This window comes from Amblyomma maculatum, chromosome 9 (assembly GCF_055883805.1).
Source record: "Amblyomma maculatum isolate TAMU_Amacu chromosome 9, ASM5588380v1, whole genome shotgun sequence".
NCBI classification, from domain to species: Eukaryota; Metazoa; Arthropoda; class Arachnida; order Ixodida; family Ixodidae; genus Amblyomma; species Amblyomma maculatum.
The window spans coordinates 5,805,680-5,818,131 of record NC_139352.1 but is presented as its reverse complement, the minus strand read 5'-3'; the positions used below and the strand labels follow the sequence as shown (position 1 = coordinate 5,818,131).

General features: G+C 45.9%; 1 protein-coding gene across 3 annotated transcripts; it reads left to right on the top strand.

The window, feature by feature from the left end:
• The first annotated feature begins 785 nt into the window (after positions 1-785).
• Positions 786-4,915, top strand: LOC146178159 (NADH dehydrogenase [ubiquinone] iron-sulfur protein 5-like). Of its 3 annotated transcripts, none has more exons than XM_084577981.1 (3): positions 786-926; positions 1,043-1,260; positions 4,737-4,915. In XM_084577981.1, the coding sequence occupies exons 2-3, from the start codon at positions 1,078-1,080 to the stop codon at positions 4,857-4,859; spliced, it is 306 nt and encodes a 101-aa protein (XP_084434107.1). In that variant the 5' UTR covers positions 786-926; positions 1,043-1,077; the 3' UTR covers positions 4,860-4,915. The 3 variants fall into 3 exon arrangements, with proteins under 3 accessions (XP_084434107.1, XP_084434106.1, XP_084434108.1); XM_084577982.1 differs by having other exon boundaries at positions 878-945; XM_084577980.1 differs by having other exon boundaries at positions 872-1,260.
• The last annotated feature ends 7,537 nt before the right edge of the window (positions 4,916-12,452 follow it).

Genomic DNA, 12,452 nt, shown 5'->3' with positions numbered 1-12,452 from the left:
AGCATGACGGTGTAGTCGGTTTGCCTCGCGACGCGTCTTCAGCGCCGCCTGCGTACCTCACAGTCCCAGCCTTTGCGTCGCACGCCTCGCCGAGAATTTGTCCGAACTTCGTGCTTCTGCATCAGACGGCGCAGCTCCCCGACGAACTCCTCGTAACTATTGGTCTGACTGCACTGCAGGCTGCGCTCGAATTCCGCCGCGACGAACTCGATCGTACGCTTTCATAGGCAGGTATTGCCGAACCGGTTCCCGATTCTCTCTACGTGCACCTCGCCAGACGGAGTATGTGAGTGTGATCTTCAGGCGGTTGTGGTCGCTGCATGCCTGCACTGAAGATGCCTTCCTCGTCAATGTGGATTCGGTGTACGCGTCGGGACAGGTCGCCGGACGCGAGCGCATAATCGATGCAACTGCGGCTGCTCCTTGCACACCGTGTGAACTCCCCTTCACAGTCAGGGTGGAGGTTTAACACCTCAAGGGAGAGTGCATTGGCTGTTTGCAGCAGGAGCTCGCCGTTGAAATCTTAGTAGCCGTCTAGCAGCTGGATGTGTCCATTGAAGTCGCGCCAGCACTTCCTTTGAGCCCGCCCAGCGGTTCACCTCGGTCGCGACGCATTGCATGACACTGGCATTGCCTTCGTGGTAGCTGCCTGTCACTGTCAGATAGACGACGCCCACAACGAGTGGCACACCCATGAAGACTCCGCTGATCCAGAGATGCTCAGTACACGCACAGTGTATTTCATTCCATGATGTGCCTTGCCGTCATTGGAAGCCGATTCTGCCACCTTTGCTCGCGTTGCGGCACTAAGATGCGGCACGCGTTGTTAGCGCCCCGTCGCGGCAACCGCTTCGAGAGCCTCACGTGGAGTGCACCGCTTTTCCCACTGCAAAGCCTGCAGCTGGAGTGTTCGAAGTACTGCCAAGGTACTGCAAGGTCGAACTGGTGCAGGGTTTTGTTAACTCTTTGAGTGCCTTCGATTTTAGCCGTGGCTTGTAACGCGCTGGCTTGAGCGGCAGCGTCGGTCAATTCGACTGTGCAGGTTTTTGTTGAGCCGGGCTACAAGCAGCCGCCGCGATGTTCCGCACGCCATTCACGGACTTGGTGTCCCCCTCTTGTGAGACGGAGGGCTTCCGTAAATGCCACAAGTTGTCCATGCAACTAGCCCTCTGCAAAGAAGCCTACGGTTTGAACAGGGCTCCCGAAATGTGCAAGGCAGAGGACGAAGACTTCAGAGAGTGCATGTTCGGTTTCAAGCAGGTGAGTGCCATAGCAATTCGAAGCCCATCCATCTTCCGCAAGTGCTTGGCAGTGCGAAATAAGCTTCAGCTGGACTCGCAAACATTTTCTGGTCGCAAATCACGACTTCGTGCGTAGAGGTTGTCAGTCGAGTACTGTTGGTGCTAGCGTCTGCATATCTTCTTCTTCTTCTTCCTTGATATTTGGCACATACCCACGAAGGGGGATTGGCCAGGGTTCAGTGTGGACTGCCAAATGTCCTACACAAACTGAATTAGTGTAATAAAGTAATTGACAACTAAACAAAAACAAAATATTTAAGATCACAATAGTTATTGAATGAAAAAATATGAAGCAAAAATTTTGAGTTTTGTAAATTTGGAATGCAATTAGCAAGGGAATCTGTCCGTGGCTGTGATGTAGTTATGTAAGTACTGACAAATTTGAGGCAACGCAAATCCTTTCGCACTCGCACCGAAGGAGAGTAGAAGCGGGACCGATAACGTAATTGACAACTAAACAAAAACAAAATATTTAAGATCACAATAGTTATTGAATGAAAAAATATGAAGCAAAAATTTTGAGTTTTGTAAATTTGGAATGCAATTAGCAAGGGAATCTGTCCGTGGCTGTGATGTAGTTATGTAAGTACTGACAAATTTGAGGCAACGCAAATCCTTTCGCACTCGCACCGAAGGAGAGTAGAAGCGGGACCGATAACGTAAATTCCAAGAGTGCAATTGGAGTTTCTAAATGCACCCTCCTCTGATGTGAAAACCTTCGGCCAAGCGAGAAGGAAGTGATCAATATTTTCAATTTCACCGCAAGCCTCACAAAGGTTTGTGGGGCTGATCCCGCATCTACATAAATAAAGATTTAAGCGAGGAATCCTGCATCTCAGGAGAGTCATCGTAACCTCACACTGCCGTGATTTACATGCTCGAACTTTCCATGAGTATATGAGATGCTGGTATTCGGCTGTAGATAGCAAAGAATCATTGCATGTAGCGGCGAGAAAGCTGTGTGTAGGTTTTTTTTTTCTTCATTTCAGTTTTAGAAGGGTACTTAGTCCTGCTTGCAAATATTACAGAGAATTATTTGCCTGTCGCGTAAACTTGACTGCGAAGTAAAATACCTTGTACATTGTTTCTTTTCTCGTTTTCAGACAGCGAAGTGCAAACAGCTGATTTGAACAGAATAATACAGTCAACGTTTAAAAACGTTGTAATACAGTATCATGATGAACAACGGCTCATTGCCTATCAAGGCAAATGAGGCGAAAAGCAGATTGATTGCTTGACGCTTTCCAGTAGACATACTTATTAGGGCGACAGAGCTTTTAATGAGTGCCTTAGATATAAGGCAGTCGTCAAACGCTCTGCTGCGACTTATCACTACTGGTCGCGAGCTCCATGGAGCCTTGCATTTATGGGAGTGAATGCAGGTAACAGTTTTGTGGAGGCTGTTTGGTGTCCCCGCGCTACTTTTGGACATAAAGCAAACACATGCACATCAAAACGCATACTACAGCATAAACAAGCAACCATTTCAAACATGGCAGACATGGCGAGGGATGACGTTCAAAAATGGGTAAAGCATCTAGACATGCTTGACGCTGGAATCAGCTAGCAAACCCGATGTGGTGAACGTTTTGTGCTACCTTTCATCTTACATGGTGTGGCCTAGAACTCGTTCCGAGAGGCGTCTCCTGATCGAAGAAAGGAAGTTCATTCCTTACACAACTGGCGTTACTTACTAATCCACTCTTACAAGGGGAATTGTGGCAACCAGAATGGAAGCACATACTGTTGCAGGGGCTGGGAAATCTGGGTTATCATTTTAAACGATGCCAGCGCCATCACTAAAGAAATTAAATGCTCATTCTGACTTTCTGGAAAGGCCTTAATCCTAGAATTGTGCAGACTGAAATCTTGAAAACTTGGTGCACAGATGCAATTACACCATCTATTGTGCATAGTGCTATGCGTAAGCTGTAAACTTCTTGGCAGCACTTATACCTAACAAAGACGAGGACACAAGGAAGATGATGTTTCCACTTTACATAGCTTTACAAGTTAATTTCATTTTATATTAAGCCGACAGTGAGGACGAATTCAAGTTGTTTATCGGTTGACCTTGTAGCTATCCATCAATAGGTGTGACCATTCCCAGAGCTTCTGCAAGAAAACTGGCAGTAGAAACAGACAAGTTTTGTGTGCTCTGTTCATGTACTTTTTTTTTTTTTTGCAGTGTGTTCTGGAAGAACTGACTAGACTGCAACCTGTGTTGGACCAACTTTTTTTCTGTAATTTTTAGTTACATTGCACTGCAGGAGCATGAACATACAGTTGCGGGCAAAGCTTATGAGATAAGGATTCACAATAATTTGTTCCTTCATTGCCTCACTAAGTAGGCAGTTTGTATTTGTTCCAATGGGTGGAGCACGCACATTCACTCATAATTACTGTTCTGTGAACTTAGATTACTCACACTTATGCCCAGGGCTCCTAATAGAAAAGACTAAATATACAAACACATTTAATTTTCTTTTACTTTCAGCTCTGATTGGGGTATGCACACTGGTGCATGTACACATGTTCTGTGTTCGTGACACTGTGGGTGAAAAACGTTTATGCATCAGCTGGTTGATGCTGTGCACTGTACTGGAGAGCTATGCCTCATGTTGAAACTTTCATATATCTTTGAGTTGGTTCAGTGTTATGGAAACTTCCATAGATGAAGCGGGCTTGTAATAACAGATTAATTATTAACATCCACTCAGGTGTAGCCACATGGCAGCAGAGGAAAGGTATGCAGCTTCTGCAGAAACTTCTGTAGTTAAAAGAATTCGTTCTGGTCCAGAGTTCAAAACATGGATGACCAATTTTTCTTCAACTAAGAAGTTTCTGTAGAAGCTGTATAGCTTTTCATCTTAACAGTTTGGCCGTGCTTATGCTAATGAGCAATTTATTCATATTCGTGACCTTTCTGGGCTATTTTATGAGAACCAGGCTGAATAGGATTGAACTTAACGGAGCTTAAGTTGTGCCACATTAATATTCGTTACTTTGGTCCTAGTGCTTAAGTCTTCTTTTGCATTGTTTTGAAAAGAACTATGTCAGCTAGTAGCTCACATGGAGATGCTTTTACGCACTGCCTAAGATCAAGTCCCGGGTTGTCATTTTCTGCCTGCAGTGTTCTTCCTTTGTGCAATACCTTCTTTGGTTTGGGCTCTGTATGCTAGGGGCGTACCACTCAGCCAGCTTGAGCAATGTTACTTTTTTCGCAGCCAACATATTTTAGTGGCAACACTGCTTGCTCGATGCCTTTTAATGTCATGTTGGCCAAGCGACCGCTGCTTCAAATGCAGGTTGCCAAAGTAGGCAGTATTTGATAGCAATCCCAGATTGGGCTGTGGAAAGGCGCACTTTTTCACATGCTACTGTGTGCAAAACTTTGCCACACTACCTCACCTCACTGTTTGATGCATCTCGTAGCGGGTGCGAGTGCAACTGATGCAGAAGGAACGGGAAAAACAGTTCAAGAATGGCGAGCGTGAGCAGAAGTATGCCGAGCCTGCTACCATGGATGGCTTCAACATGCGGAACCCATTCAACTGAGTCCCTGGTGTGCACCATAGAAATAAATGAATGAAGACTGATTATCACTGCTAGAATCGGCTGTGCTGTTATTTTTTTGTTTTCTGTTTTGCAGCAGGTTTCTAGGGGGGTGTCCAGCAGAGGCATAAGCAAAACTGGTGAAAATTCACTGTCCTCATCTTTCACCGCTGGCCACACTAGGTGACCACTGAAAAATGTAATTGGGCTTTGAGGAAAGGCTCAGCCTCACCACGGTGGTGCAGTGGTAAGATGCTTGACTACTTTGCCCGAGTACCCGGGTTCGATCCTGACCGCCGGTGGCTGCGTTTTGATGGAGGCGTAACGAAGTGGCATCCGTGTGCTGTGCAATGTCGGTGCACAAAGATCCCCAGGTGATCGAAATTACTCCGGAGACCTCCACTATGGCACCCCTTTTTTCCCGCTTTTACTCCCACCTTTCTCCCTTCCGTTAGGGTGCTGTTCAAGTGTCCACAGAATAATTATGACAGATACTGCGCCTTTCCTTTCCTGTGAACCAATTATTATTAAGAAAGATGCAGTAACTGCCTCATTTCCCCGTGGACATTGCAATTATGCCATGGGGTAAGGGATGAAGGAAAAGAGGAAGAGCAGCAGATGGGTGCGGTTCGTAGCATAAACATGCGACACCGTCACACAGCATATGGGCACTGAATTTAGTCTGTGACATGGCCAGAATCTGGTTCTGCGTCCTCGGGTAGAACAGCCAAATGCTCAAATATTGATTAGAGTACAGACACCAAATTGGATATGTGTATCTCGGTAACGATGCACAAGGCACTACTGTACATGGACCACCACGTGGCATTTAGCTATAGCTGCTAAATACTTTATTGCAGCATCTTGTTGCCTTGCTTGTTTTGGTCTCAACAGCCAGCAGACAGCCATGACGCCAGTGTTCCATATATATAGGTCATGTGAGGCATGAAGAAAAAGTACATAATCGCTGCTTTCTCACTCATTGCAATTTCAGCCCTTTAGTGAGGCTGGCTTTAGTGTTGTAGTGAACGAAAACTAGAGTGATTATTATTTTTTTTTTTTTTTTCAATTTCTTACTTGACCTATACGGAACTTTGTTGTCATAGCCAATGCTGGGCTGCAGAGACCAAAACTGAAAGGAATTTCCTCCCCCTCATTTTCCTTGTGGTGATATCACTTTCAAAAATGATAGCGGCAGTGGTGGTCGGGAGGCCGAACTTCACCTTTTTGGTCAGTCACTTCATGCATTGAGGAATGCAGAGCTTTGTGCCACACATATGCACATGCAGTTTTCAGCTTGCTGTTCAGTCTCAATAGACAGAAAAGAAACAATAAACAGCGATTGAAACGCTAAACAGGGCCAAGATAAAGAAGTAAACGGGGTGACGTGCGGCTTCCGAAAGCGCCCCACCCTTTCCCAACAGCGGCAAAGAACGGTATTATCGGCGCTACTGTCCAACCATAGAGTGTGCTCGGCCACGCGCTCGGGCGGTGTAGCTCATACTGAGCGTGATAGTACTCACCGGTGCACAGATCGCATAATGTTGTGCAAACTCCTGCCTCCACCTTCTCGGAGCTGTTTTACAAATGCTTCTCTCACAGCTTCTACAATGCCATCACCCTTGTCATGTAAAAGCTGCTGATATTATTTTTAGCCATTTGCACACCACCTATACATGCCTGGGAAGTGCAGACAGCCGGATGCAAAAAGTTTACAATTTTCATCCATTTTCGTGGTTCCCAGTACCGAAGAGATTGCCTCGCATGCAAGAGGACCGGAGTTCAAATCCCGATGCCGCGCAATTCTCCACCGGATGAAAAAAAAAAAAAAAATCCGCGTGTCGATGGAATTGCATATACAGGTTTAGGGTGTGACCTCCGGCAACGCACTCCCTCACCAGAACAGGAGTTGGCCACCCTGGTGCAGTAATTGGCCACAACCTCCTATGATAAGCTCCATAAAACCCCGGCCCTCAGTCACCAGCGGCTGCGGAACAACTGACCACGGCGGCGGTCAGACCTGTGACGCAGCAGGGGGTGCTAAGAAAGCCTGGCTCCGCTGGACAGGCCGCCATTGGAAACTGACCCTGGCAACGTTTAATGCTAGAACCCTAGCTAGTGAAGCTAGTTTAGCAGTGCTGTTAGAGGAACTAGAGGGCATGAAATGGGATGTCATAGGGCTTAGTGAGGTTAGGAGGCCGAATGAGGCATATACTGTACTGAAGGATGGGCATGTACTGTGTTATCGAGGTTTACCAGAGAGGCGATAACTAGGAGTAGGTTTCCTTGTCGATAAGTATATAGCGGGTAATATAGATGAATTCTATAGTATTAATGAGAGGGTTGCAGGCATCGTAATTAGGCTTAATAAGCGGTATAAACTGAAGGTTGGACAGGCCTATGCACCTACATGTAGTTATGATGACCAGGCAGTTGAAAGCTTCTATGAAGATGTAGAATCGGCAATGCGAAAAGTAAAGACGCAGTATACTGTACTAATGGGCGACTTTAATGCCAAGGTAGGGAAAAAACAGGCAGGAGACAAGGCAGTAGGTGACTATGGCATTGGTTCTAGGAATAGCAGGGGGGAGTTACTAGCGGAGTTTGCAGAGCCAATAACTTACGAATCATGAATACCTTCTTCAGCAAACGGAAGAACCGAAAATGGACATGGAAAAGTCCTAACGGAGAGACTAAAAATGAAATCGACTTCATAATGTGTTCAACCCCCGCCATTGTGCAGGATGTAGAGGTAATCGGGAAAGTTCGATGTAGTGACCACAGGATGGTGAGGTCCCGAATTAGCCTAAATCTGAAGAAGGAACGCAATAGATTAGTAAGAAAGAAACCCATCAACGAATTAGCGGTGAGGGGGAGGGCAGAAGAGTTCAGGATCTCGCTACAGAATAGGTATTCAGCTCTAACTGAGGATGGCGACATTACCCTAGAGGCAAGGAACAATAATTTCATAGATATCATTACTGAGTGCGCGGTAGAAGTAGGCGGTAGGATAGTCGGAGGATACCGGCAAGCTGTCTAAGGAGACGAAAGATTTGATTAAGAAACGGCAGAGTATGAAAGCGTCCAATCCAACAGACCAGATCGAATTGGCCGAGATATCAAAGCTAATCAATAAGCGCAAGGTGGCCGATATAAGGAAGTATAATATGGAGAAAATTGAGCATGCTGTAAAGAACGGGGGAAGCCTTAAAGCGGTAAAGAAGAAATTGGACATAGGCAAAAACCAGATGTATGCGATAAGGGACAGGGCGGGCAACGTCATCACTAATATGGACAAGATAGTCAAAGTAGCCGAGGAGTTCTATACAGATCTCTACAGTAGCCAAAGTAGTCAGGACCGTAATGAGATTGGCTGTAGGGAAAAACAGTCAGACATTCCACCAGTGACGAAGGACGAGGTCAAGAAAGCACTAGAAACTATGAAAAGGGGGAAATCAGCTGGAGAGGATCAGATAACTACAGATTTGCTGAAGGACGGGGAGGGGGGATATCGTGCTAGAAAAACTGGCCACCCTGTATACGCAGTGCCTGGTGTCATCGACGGTACTGGAAGCATGGAAGAATGCAAACATTATCCTCATTCACAAGAAAGGAGACTCTTAGGACCTTAAAAATTACAGACCAATCAGCTTACTGTCTGTTACGTATAAGGTATTTACTAAGGTAATCGCTAATAGAATCAGTAGGATCAAAAGGACAACCTTAGACTGCAATCAAGCAAAGGATCAAGCAGGGTTTCGGAAACGGTACTCTACTATCGATCATATCCATACCATCAATCAGGTGATAGGTTTGGTTTGGTTTGGTTTGTGGGGTTTAACGTCCCAAAGCGACTCAGGCTATGAGAGACGCCGTAGTGGAGGACTCCGGAAATTTCGACCACCTGGGGTTCTTTAACGTGCACTGACATCGCACAGCACACGGGCGCCGTGCTTTTCGCCGCCATCGAAAAGCGGCCGCCGAGGCCGGGATTCGATCCCGCACCCTTGGGAACAGTAGTCGAGCGCCGTAACCACTGCGCCACCCCGGCGGGGTCAATCAGGTGATAGAAAAATGCTCGGAATATAACCAGCCCTTATACATAGCATTCATTGATTACGAAAAAGCATTTGACTCAATTGAAACCTCGGCGGTGATGCAGGCATTGCGAAATCAGGGGGTAGACGAGCCGTACGTGAAAGTGCTGGAAGATATATATAGTGGCTGCACAGCAACCATAGTTCTACATAAAGAAAGCAACAAAATTCCCATAAAGAAAGGTGTTAGGCAAGGAGACACAATCTCCCCAGTACTATTCACAGCTTGTTTAGAGGAAGTATTCAGAGACTTGGAATGGGAGCAGTTAGGGATAAGGGTAGATGGAGAATACCTCAGTAATCTGCGATTTGCTGATGACATTGCCTTGCTAAGCAACTTGGGAGATGAACTGCAAATAATGATTGATGACCTAGACAGGAAAAGTAGAAAGGTAGGCTTGAAAATCAATATGCAGAAGACTAAGGTAATGTTCAACAGCCTCGGGAAGGAACAGGAGTTTACATTAGGTAGCGAAATACTGGAAGTAGTAGGCGAATATATCTACTTAGGACAGGTAGTAACCGCAGATCCGGACCATGAAAAGGAAATAAGAAGAATAAGATTGGGATGGAGCGCATTTGGCAAGCACTCGCAGGTTATGACTAGCAGCTTACCGGTATCGCTCAAGAGGAAAGTATACAACAGTTGCATCTTGCCTGTACTCACCTATGGGGCTGAAACGTGGAGGCTAACCAAGAGAATTCTACTAAGTTGAGGACAACCCAGAGGGCTATGGAACGAAAAATGGTAGGGGTAACATTAAAAGATAGAAAGCGTGCAGAGTGGGTCAGAGAAATAACTCAAGTTAACGACATTCTAGTGGAAATTAAGAGGAAGAAATGGGCATGGGCAGGACATGTAGTGCGAAGAGAGGATAATCAATGGTCGCTGAGGGTAACAAACTGGATTCCAAGGGAAGGAAAGCGTAGCAGGGGGCGGCAGAAAGTTAGGTGGGCGGATGAGATTAAGAAGTTCGCAGGGGTCAAGTGGATGCAGCTAGCACAGAACCGGGTTAAGTGGAGAAATATGGGAGAGGCCTTCGCCCTGCAGTGGGTATAATCAGGCTGATGATGATGATGATTGTGGGCAGCTTTGCAGGATGAACAGTAGAGTCAAATACAAGGAAGAATTGGAACACATTTGAGTCCTTGCACTTCCTGCTGGGACATATTATGGACGGACACAATACAGATCATGATCACACATATTCAGTGGTCACTGCAGCACACTTTTCACGGTGTACACCTAGCAGTAGTACTGTGAGTAAACGATGCACAGCAGTAGTCCCAGCAATAAATTGCTAGATGTCCGGTATTAATTGCAAGGAGGTTATACAACTTGACTCCTTATATTCCAGATGCGCAGTGGAGAATAATGCTTTTGCTGGCTTATGCCTAGCCCAGTTTTGCACATTATTCAAAGTATGAACAAAGTGGAAAGCCAACTAGTCCACATATTTACCGATTTCACGAATACTGAAGCAATCACAAGTTGGTTAACTGAACAAAGCACTGTTTAGAAAGGATGGCCTGCAACTCGTTGGGGGGAATATAGTTGTGTAGGAGGATGGTTATTATATTCAGAGGGCATTGCCATCGGCGGGCCAAGATGTTTGCTCCACTTGTCGACGTGTTGATCCCAGCAGGCCTTGTGGTTACCAGAGAAAGCATTATATGTCACTTGGTATCTGGTTGCTTTGTTTTCATGTTTTTAACACCCCAACCAATAAATGTTGCTGCTTTATTTTATTTATTACAGCCTCAAAGGTTTCCAGGTGGGACATTACATGAGGTGGGCACTTGAACAGTGGTTAACAGTGACTGTTGTATGATAGTTACAAAGATGTAGATTCTTAGATGGCATAATAAATTATTTTTAGCACAACGGGGTACAACACAAGAAAGAGGATAACACGAAACTTCGATGGCAGTCTTGAAATGAGCAGGATCAAATATTGGCACAAGGATGCTGTCAAGGTCATTCCAGTCACAAGCTGTGCGCGCGCGCGCGCACACACACACACACACACACACACACACACACACACACACACACACACACACACACACACACACACACACACACACACACACACACACACACACACACACACACACACACACACACACACACACACAAAAAAGGATTTCTGGAATGCAGTAGTGCGAGCTCAATGGGGGATGACGCTGTTAGAATGGCCTGTGCAGGATGTTCGACATACTAGTTGGATGAGCTGGCTGTCACGGGGGTAAAATTTGGCGACAAAGTGTGAGGGAAGGAAGTTGAAGTTTTAAGGTGGATATGCTAGAGTATCACGAGTAGTTTGAAAGGACGAAGCGACTAGCACGTTTCTGTACAGATTTAAGAACTGTGATACGGTTAATTTGGGGCGGATCAAAGATTGCGCTAACCTAGCAAGTTTAGGTCGCACAAGTGTTTTGCAAGTTAATTTAAAGGAAGGAGCCATGCGCAGATTACGACCAAGGTAGGTAATTATTCGATAAGCTGAATTTATTACATGGCTAACGTGGTAGGTCCATGATAAATCGAGGTTAAAGGGCCACTGTCCACCTTCCTGTCAAAAATATTTTCTTCCCCGGTGACTGCGAGACTTCGCCCCAGAACTCAAGACCGCAAAATGTTTTTTGAAAAGAGTAATTAATACCGCAGTTACAGTCACCCGATTCGGTTGCGTTTCTCTCTTCCCGGTTGCGTTTCTCTCTTCCCGTTCCCTCGCAACGGTTTTTCACTCTCCTGCCCGGTCGTCTAGCCTCCTCAAGCCAAATTCCCCTTCCTCCTCCGCGTTTGGCGGCAGGTAAGGCGCAGCACTCTGCGTGCGCGAAAAAAAAAAAAAAAAAGTGAGGGACCGCGTGCCATTGCATTCAGTCGGCAGCTAGTGGTGGACACAATTAGTGGTGTATGCCCATCCTTCACCCGTCAGTCAGCAAGACGGACCAATAGATGTTTGCTACCCTGACATCAGCCTAAAAATGGGGAAGCTGGTTTCCCAAAGGGGAGGAGCTTTGATTTGTATTTTTGCTGCTTTGCAGCACACATATTGCTGTAGCATTTTGTACAGACCATTTCCAGTAGCCGATTGAAGCACTGGGCTCCTTTGCTTAAAAGGTCATACCCTGGACAGTGGCCCTTTAATACAAAGATATTTAAGAGTTAGTGGAAGTAATGGCAGTAGTTTTGTAAGTAGGCAGAGTACAATTTTGGCGGTGGTAGAAAGTAGTAATCTTTGTAGTAGACATCGTGTAGACATTAGCCACGTTGAGCACCACTGTTGTAAGAGGTAAGCCTGCCTTTGTGCGCCAGTACTTGCGCTGTCTAGGGCAACTATTAACGTGATGGTGGTGCCAGCACCATTTTTCAAACTTGCTGTAATTATCCAGTTCTTGGCGTTTGAAAGCAGATTACCTCCTGCTACATGAAATAAAATCAGCCATACCATAATGGAATGAAATACAAGGCCTCCTCTCTGGAGCTCGCCAT

Excerpts from the sequence above, each read along its gene's own strand:
- LOC146178159 (XM_084577981.1), top strand. The coding sequence starts at position 1,078 with ATGTTCCGCACGCCATTCACGGACTTGGTGTCCCCCTCTTGTGAGACG. Across the intron at positions 1,261-4,736 it reads GCATGTTCGGTTTCAAGCAG|CGGGTGCGAGTGCAACTGAT; the intron begins GTGAGTGCCATA and ends TGCATCTCGTAG.